Below are 9079 nucleotides of genomic sequence, written 5' to 3' on the forward strand. Positions count from 1 at the left end.
CGCTGTGCACCTCGCGCGGGGAAGCGCGCCTTTGTACCGGGCCGCGTTCCGTGCGTGTCGGTGAAGGGCTGCGGTCCCGCGTGTGCTCACACGACGTGCTCCCGCGCAGGAGAGGGGACTCCCTTTGGCTCCCGAGTGTTCCCGAACTGTGCAGGAAACTCGGGCGCCAGGTCCCGGGCTGGGATCGGGCAGAGCCGGAGAAAGGCGCCTTTCATAACCGGGGAGGCTTAGGGTGTGTGATTTGCTTGGCCTCTGAACCCCATATGATTTACATCATTCAATTTCTAAACTTTCCTCCGGATCTGCCCTTAGAAGTCATTTTTGAGATTCCTTTGTGAATGGAAAGCTTACACTGCGCCCGAAACCAGTGTTAGCTCAGGCTGTCTAAAACTGGGGTATTGGACGCCCTGTTTCTAAGTGGTGGCTCCTACTTGCAAAGAAGCGTTTTTCAGCTTTGTGCTCCGACTGCCCACGCCAGGGTCAGGGGGTCGCTTGCTGTGGGACCGGCAGCCCTTTACAGGCGCTCCTTCTGTACTTGGGCGGTGTTTGATCCCGGCAGCTCTGCGTGTGAGCTCTGTAGTGCTACTCGTTGGGAGTTGGGAAAACACACAAAGTTCTGGACTGCAGTAGCAGCCAAGGATCAGGATCCCCGGGGTGTCGCTGGGGTTGCCGGGCTTGTGTGCCAAGGCACAGCGTGGCGTAAGGGCAGCCGGGAGGGGGATCACGGGAGCCACAGCACCAGCGGTACCCAGGCAGGAAGCACATCAGCCTGACCTTTGTTCTTTTCGTGTAAAATAAATGTCCAGTTCAAAACACTGTGTCTGACGGGCCCATGTCTCCCACCCTGGCCTCCCTTCCACCTCCCACCACGTCTGGCATCTCCGGGCTTCCCTGGCTTTTGGGCCACTCTGTCCCTTCCTTCTCTCCCTGGTGACCCAGATGCCATCATGCTTTGCAGAGGACCTGGAGATTTCAGGAAGCCTGCAGGCCCTGGCTACTCTGAGGAGTAGGTTCACACCCTCCGAAGAGGTGAGTTCATTGAGCCAGGCCACGTGCGCCCTGTTGCAATTGTTTCTGAGATGTATGCTGTTAAAAATAGCGGCCGTGTCGTCATCTGTGGGCAGAGGGTGAGCTCTGTCTGGCTCCGGAGTGTTGGTCCCCGGAGAACTGCTCACCTTGGAGTGTTGGGCCTAAGGAGACGCGGGTCTGGCCAACACTAGGGGGCAACATAGAGCTATTTTTCTGCACATGCCCAGGTTGACTTTTATGTGCCTTCAGGGCTCTAAGAATCAAGGGTAACAGGTGGGTGCTGAAGAAGATCCCCTTGGAGTGGGACAGATTTGCTGGAGCAGCAGCTTCTTTCTCTTCTTCGTCCCTTCAGTTTGACCATTTCTCATTCCTTATTTGGGTATTCCTTGCCCCCATACTGGGTTAGGATTGGTTATTGTCTTGTTACTCTTTGGTTCTGACAGTTCTCTAATTCTGTCAGTTTAAACCCTCTCCTGGAATGCCGCATTCAAATGCCAGTGGCCCAGTTTGTGCCTCCATGGTTTGACGCAAGGTCTAGGGGCTGAGTATGGCATCCTTCTCCTTCCCCACCGCACTCTTCTCTGGAGTACACGACCTCCCCCGGTGTCGATTCACTTGAATTCCCAGCTGGTTCTGCTTCAGCCACATCTTGGCATTGTCGCGGAAGTGGATGGAGGAGGCTTTACCGTGGCCAGTGCTAGGTACATGGGTTTAAAGTGGGCACGATGCAAACTTAGGGGTCAGTGTCATTTACCTCTCCTCATCAGTGCCAGGCTTTTGATCTCCTGCGGAACTGCGACTTGTGACTCTTGTCTGTAAAAACAGCTTTAACTCACGACAATATTATTTGTTTTACTTTTTGATCTTTTTCCTCTTCTTCCACTTTTTTTTTTTTTCTGGAGCCCAGGCTCAAACCCAGGACCTCACGCATGCTAGGCGTGTGCTGCAGGCACTCAGCTACCTCCTCAGCCCCTCTGGGCAGCCCTTGTCCGTCATCCTTCCCTTGTCCTTAAAGCCTGCGGTCTAGAACACACAACAAGTGTCTCCAGGCTGATCTGAAGAGATAAAAGACAACACTGCATCGCTGGGAGGGGTTCTTGCCTACAAACTTCCTGTGTGACTGTGGGGGGGGATACTGATACCATGAGGCATTGATTTTAGATGTGACCATCTCCTGTGGATTAGGTTCTGGGAGAGTGCTTCTTAGTTGCATGACAAGGAATCATCTATATTCGAGAACAGAAGAAAGCACAGCCTTCTCTCTAGGGCATATAGCCACATGGATGGCAACCACAAATTATTGGTGGAATAAGTAATGCTCTTCTGCCTTGTGACATTGGCGAGTGATTTTAATTCGCCCATAGCCTGAAATGTGCTTCTTACTTCTTGAGTTTGCCTTGAGCTTTCTGAGTTTTGAAGTGGAACGCGGCACAGTTAGGGTTATCGTGTGAGCACCAGGGGTCATGCGTGTCCTTTTCTCCCAAGGCTTTTGTGGCCAGTGGGGCGATGTACTTTGGGGACCGTAGTCTGCTGGGGTGCCTCTTGCCTGTGCCATGTGTTTGGATTCTCAGTGCCTGTGCCGGACAGACCATGCCCATCCCCGCCCTTCTTCAGTAGCAGTTTCAAAGCCCTTTTATTTTCAAACAGGTCATCGCAGACACAGAATAGAGTCTAGTGCTCAATAAGCTCTGGCCGAAGACGAGAAAGCTTTCCCTGCAAGTCTGTCTGTGACTCCTAGTGCATGACCTTTGTGACATTTGTTTTGTGACCTACAGACTTTTAAACTTCCCTTTCTGTCCTGCTTGAGAGAGTTGAGGAAGTTGAATAATAAGCATTATGTGATGATGAATTTTGTTTTTCACAATAGGTGATTTTTTTAAAAAGCCCCCTTTAGTGGGGTGTGGCCCCACAAAACTCAGAGCTGGACCTGGGTGTGGGGCACCTCACCATAGCAGTGGGCCATCTTGGAAGGCGTCCATCCCATTTGAGTCTTCCTCGTGAGACGATACACCTGCCAGTGAGGTGTCTGTTATGCTCAACGTAGCATGTTACCAAGTACCCTTGCCTGCCCCAAGCTTGCTGGTAGGCTCACTGTGGCCGGTGGCCGTCAGCCTCTGAACGTGCCATTGCGGTCCATACCTGTGGGTTCCTGAAGACGCGTTTGATGTGAGCCAAGATTCAAGAGAATCGTGAATGGATAACCAGCCTGCCCAGTGTGGGTGCTCTTAAGTTTTGCCTGTGGCTCACGGAGAGCTGTGAGCCAGAAGCCAGCAGCACATACAGTGCCTGCTATGTTGGAGCTGGAGGGATCCCAGGAGCCCTCTTCACTGCATGCGAGAGGCTGAGGCTTGCGGAGTAGAGGTGACTTTGCTCCGGTCACCAGAGGGCAGCAGAAGTAAACTGCAGAGTGTTCCCCTCATGGCACCACCAACTAGGCAGGGGACTTACCGTGCCAGAATGCAGGTGCTTTGTCTAGAAGCATTTCTTGATCATGTTAGAAGGCTGCATGCTGTGCAGGCTGGGAAGTGAGGTGGGGACGGTTGCTCTTGAAGCACAGAAGGGCACCGAGGAAATCACTGTCACGGTGGTCACGTTGGTTATGGAATAGCGGAAATCATGGAACTGCACTGCGGTCCTCCCAGAGGTAAGGAAATCCCATGATTTGGCAGATGTCTGGACATGGCGTCTTTAGAATCATTGCTGTTACGTGTTACGTGATAGAACTTCACGTTACGTAGGTGCTCTCAGTCCACAGGGAGATGATATTAACTTAATGCTTTGACTTACTGATTGCTGCTGAACAGGATGGTTGTTTGACATTGGCGTGCCTGGTTCTACAAGGAAATGTTACTGATTTCTAAAAGTAATTTCAACCGTTTATGTGGTAGGATGGTTCATAAAATATTGGTAGAAGTACCGTAGACATTAAAAAAATGTCCATGTTTGGTGAACTCTACAAAACACAGCTTGTTGCCCTTTGAAATGGCTATAACGAGTGACTAAAACTTGATTTATACAGTGCTATGGAGGGTCTGCTACTTAGAAATCTACTCTTCAAGGTCAAGAGCCTCACGAAACAAACTCAGCAGTGGACTTAAATGGCTTGCCTAAAACAGTGTCCAGTTTAGATTTGAGAATATTTTGCTTGTAAACTTCCTGAGTCTGAAAACAAAAGGAGTTAGAAATTATAGGGAGAAGCTCTGATTATTGTGTTAATTATTAAAGTTGTGAAGTGTGACGTTTGTGGTCATGCTAGTTCATTTTTGTCTTGCCTTCGTGAGGATATGTTTTCCCCGGGTTCACTTGCTGCCAGCCTCTCGTGCCACCTCCAGCGTTTCCAGCCCTCCAGGTCCATGGACAGCCTCTTCCATGGACGCTTGTCTCTTCTCTAACCTAAACCTCCTTTGTCTGCTGCCTTTGTTAGTTTTTTTTTCTTGGTGATCTGTGTAGTTCCACTTTTACTTTCGAACTCCTACATTTCTGTACTTGGCTGTCTCTGTTTCAGGCAGTAGTTGAGTCATTTTGTTAGATTTGCAAGGTACTGGATGTTTTGGGGGCCCTGGAGGACAGAAGCAAGGTGCAAGTCAGGTTCCTTGGGGGTGACCGGCGTCCCCAAAGTGTGCAAGGCTCACCAAAGTGAACACAAGGGTGTGGATTTACTTTGCAGCTGTGTTCAGTGTGTGTTGGCCAATGGGTGCGAACCACCAGGAAGAACACAGGGTGGTGATGTTTGGATGTGCTCTTGCGGGGTGGCTGGGGGTCCCAGGGCTGTGTGAGCCCCTGGGAAGCACCTGTTTGCCGCATCTGGGCCCAGTCTTTGAAGAATGCACAGCTGGTCTGATGTTTCCGCAAGGCCCTCAGACAAGTAGCTTGGCTAAGATCGCCTGGCTGCTGAGTGTTTCAGCCTCAGCCGTACTCCAGTCGGAGCTCAGCCAAGTGCCTCTGCCTTTGGAACTTAGCAGATGGTCTGATGTTTATTCAAGCCTTGTTTTCTTCCAGCAAACAGGTACGAGCTCGTGCTGTGTGCTCAGCTCCCCACCCCTGGTGCTGGTCAACAGGGAACAAGCCCTGGGCCTGAGCCCGAGGCTCGATACCCCCATACCTCAGTCCTCTGCTGCTTTCCTGAAGGGTTGGGTCCAAGAGGCGTGAGGTGAGAGCAGGTCAGTCACTGGCTTTGTGTTGATGGCCGTAATGCTGTCTGCAGTGTGTTCCTCCTGCGGGCTTGGCCGTCCTCCGAATGGAAGGAGCGAGAAGTTGTTTTCGTATTTACCATTCAGTCACAGCCACCATCTCCCGTTATTCTGAGTGGGCACACAGTGTTGTCTGCTTGGTGTCTAGGGACAGCTTCCGGCTGCAGTTTCTTCCCAGTCCACAGGCAGGTGTGGACCTCATGGCCGCCCGGCCTCGGTCCAGGCAACGAGTCCGGCCCTCCCCTTCCGTCCGCACCAGTCCCTGCGTTTCCTTCTTCATGTAAACAGAGCCGTTTCACACTTCGTTCCCCAAATGGATGCAGGAGAAGAGCTGGGTGAGGAGCAGCAGCCTGAGGAAGGGGGTACCCTCAGCACCCACGATTCCCTCACGAAGCTGTTCCACCACACACAAAGGCCGGGCCTTCCCGCTCTAGGGCAGGCGGGCAGCTGCGTGGAGCCTTCTGTCCTCTGCGTCCTTTGCTGGAGTAACCGTGCTTCCGCCGGAGCCCCTGGCCTTGCACGCACAGCGTTCCTGTATGGTATTACGGGCTGAAGATGGCGGATCAGGCAGGTGCACGCGCAGTGTGGGTGCCCTGGTGTTTTGGGAAGCTTCGCAGTTTGCTTTCTCAGAAATCCTGGTTCACGGGTGGGTACTATTTTAAGCACCTCCATGTTCCAGGAGAGAGCCTGGCTGGTCCCGGCACTGTCCCGGCAGCGCAGCAGATGTGAGACGCGTGGGCAGCAGCGCTCCCTGCGGGGGTCCTCACTGCGGGGTTTCTGGCAGCTATTTTTGCTGGCTGTTTATAAGGACATCTGTCTTGTAAACAGTCTCGTTAGTTATCTTTTTTCCCCTCTGAACAGTAAATCACAGCTTGTTCCCCATACTACTGAACATATTCATAGTCTGGGCCACTGGAAATGCAAATCAGGAATCATTAAATCATCGTGACTTTTTTCTCCTTTGGCAGCAGGGCACAGTTCAAAGTACAACAGAAACAAGGAACACTGTAAGGTAGCAATAAATGAGAGAAGGTTCTCTTACTGGGTCTTTCCTACAGGTTTGGGAAAGAGGGAAGATCCATATTGTTTGTTTCTATTTTGTCATGCTTTAAACTCAAATATGCATGTAGAGAAGTCCAGTGCAGATCGTTTAAAACATAGGGAAGGCTGGGGGTTTAGCTCAGTGACATCAGGCCTGCGTCTCAAGTGCAAGGTCCTGAGTTTGATCCCCAGTACCGTGGGAAAAACAAAAACATAGGGAAAACACCCTAACCCCACTGTGACTCCTAGGGGTGTGTGCCGTGTGTCAGACTGCCCATTCAGAGGAGAGATAAGAACTCAGCAGGAGAGCACGTGCTCTGCCTCTGATCCACAGCACTGAAAAAGAAAAAGTGAAAAACAAAACTGGCTGGGTGTGGTGCCTGTAACCCCAGCAGTGCGGGAAGTTGAGGCAGCAGGACCTCCAATTCAAGTCATGATAGGGCAACTGGCAGAGAATTTGTCTCAGAATAAAAATTGAATAAAATAAAATGGGCTGGGGATGCAGCTTGGTGATAAAGTGAGCTCCATGGGTTCAGTTCCCAGGGCAGCAGAAACATTTTCAAAATGATGCAATTCTGCTGGGTTTCTTCACGGATTCTATGATATGAGAACCCTGAAAAGACAAGAAAGAAACACTGGACAATGCTGCTGTTTGGGTCTGCAGATTTATACCGGAAGCGAGGTGTCCTGAAGCCAGGCATCCTGTGCTAGAAATATGCTGTAGGTAATAAACAGTATTAGGGGAGGCCTTAGTGTCTCCATAACAATATTACTGACATTAATTTTACTTATAAGCAAAAGTACACTCTTTCTGGAGCTCCACGTGACAACACATTGGCTTTGCCATACAAGCAGTAGGTCAGGGAGCCCTAGCATTTTCATAGTTAGGAGATGAAGCCAACTTTGTCTTCACTTCCTTTCAACCACTGCAGTCAGAGCTGTCCCGTCTGTTTCTCCAAGAAGCAGACATCTAAAAATAGAGGCGTTTTCAGGTCAGTGTCTGGCCGATATGCTGAGATGTTGACTCTGGAAACCCAATTGATAAATGCTGACCCTTTAAAGTGTGGTTTTCATTTCCGTTTTCTTAAGAAAATTAGCAGGCTTGAGGTTTGAAACCGTACTTAAGACTGTAAAATTAGGAATTAAATCATCCCCCTGCTTCCTAAACAGAAATATTTTTCTTCCTGGTGGAAAATTTATTTTTAATCTGTACCGATAACTTCTAATAGGCATCACTTGGGCACCCCATTAAACTAACTGCTTTAAGATGGTTTCCTTTTAGAACTCACATTTATATCCTAGGAAGTCAGTTGCGGAGTCTGGGTTTCACATTCCCTTGCAGTCTTCCTTCGTGGTCCTTTCTGAGTGGTTCACCTCCTGTAGCAGAGCACTCAGAGGTGCAAATCTTCTGGAAGAAGTGCAGATGCCATGCTTTTACTTGAAAGCATGGAGACATAGGACTTATTTGCTATGTCTGCTGAGCATTACCAACTGCGTAAAGCACAGGAAATACTTTTGGTGTGTGGGAATGTGTGATGTTTCCAAACTAAAAACTTTGTTCTGAAAATGTCATCAGTGGTGGTGAATGATAGGAGACCACGTCCATCCATCTCGGCGAGGCTTGTTGAACTGGTGTGAAGTTCTGGGGATCATTCAAACACTCTTAAACAAAATGAAGGGGTTGGATGGAATAACTTCTTTATGGAAAGGCCATAAAAAGCTACAGGGCCATGTAAACAAATTGAGTCATTTACTAGATGTTTAAGTGATAGATTCACAGTTCAAATTTGGGGGTGTGGATTCTGTTTTGTAGGATTGTGAATGTATTCTACTTTGAAAATGAGATTACACGTTATTCATTCTTTTTTGTTTTAGTCCAGTGTATGGATATTACTTTTGCTATTTTGCAGTACAACTTGAAAACATACCTAAAATTTAGGTCATATACATTTATAAATCTGCTCAACTTTGGAAAATGATTAGAAACCCATGTGTGAGAAGTTAAAATGACCTGATTTTTGGTAGCACTGTATTCTATTCAAGGGAAGTACGATGATTGAGATTGAAATTTTCCCACTGGGCTCAGACATGTCTAAACTAATTGTGAAATAATTGTTACAGAAGTAGACTCATAACTACAGCTATGCAAAGCAGGAACCTAACAGTGGTTTTGTTTTACAGCCACTGTAACTCTGCCTGTCTTGTAATAAAGCTGCTATTATAACCAACCTCTTGTTACATTCATTTGTATTATTGGACAGGTAGACAATCAGTTTACCCTAAATTATCTAGCTTTTATAGAGCTACTTTATTTCATCAGGATATTGACTGACCTTCTCTGGAATTGAGCAAAAGGATGTGTGTGTCAGAAATGCCCAAGAAAATGCAGCTGAGTGGGCGCAGATGTAAAAGTCTGTGGCACTATGCTTAGCATAGTGGTGGTGAATTGTGAAAATGGAAGCCAGAGATACACTTGAAAAATGAAGTAAGCAAAGGACGTTGAATAATTTCTGTGTTGATTCCACAGTGTTTCTCTGATCTGTACCTTCTCTCATCATGGTTGGCTCATGTGGCCTTAAAGGAAGTGATTCTGGAAGAAACCCTTAGTACAAATCAATGAGCCTTTTAAAAACTGATGGCATCAGACCACACTGGCAACTTTTAAATGTTGCTGCTGGAAGTTTGGCAGCGGAAATAACTATGCTGGTTCCACAGGTTTAAAAACAACGTACAGTGGCGGACATTACATACAGCTTCTGTGTGATGTGATGTGTGCAGCAGCTTCTCCCTCTCCCCCCTCCCCTTCCCTCCCCGCCCCT

General features: G+C 48.6%; 1 protein-coding gene across 2 annotated transcripts in view; it reads left to right on the forward strand.

Annotated features, from left to right (window-relative positions):
- The first annotated feature begins 963 nt into the window (after nucleotides 1–963).
- Nucleotides 964–9079, forward strand: part of Pdgfc (platelet derived growth factor C) — a 201032-nt gene continuing 192916 nt past the window's right edge. The window contains exon 1 of one of the 2 annotated variants that reach the window (XM_010627967.3): nucleotides 964–1029. Coding sequence is in view for 1 of the 2 variants with exons in the window: in XM_010627966.3 (XP_010626268.1) it covers nucleotides 3646–3673 (28 nt within the window). In the remaining variant the exon portion in view is untranslated. Of the gene's footprint in view, nucleotides 1030–3470; nucleotides 3674–9079 lie in introns of those variants that run through there. The other variant, XM_010627966.3, reaches the window with a different exon arrangement.

Source organism: Fukomys damarensis, unplaced genomic scaffold (assembly GCF_012274545.1).
Source record: "Fukomys damarensis isolate Sample0158 unplaced genomic scaffold, DMR_v1.0_HiC HiC_scaffold_38, whole genome shotgun sequence".
NCBI lineage: Eukaryota > Metazoa > Chordata > Mammalia > Rodentia > Bathyergidae > Fukomys > Fukomys damarensis.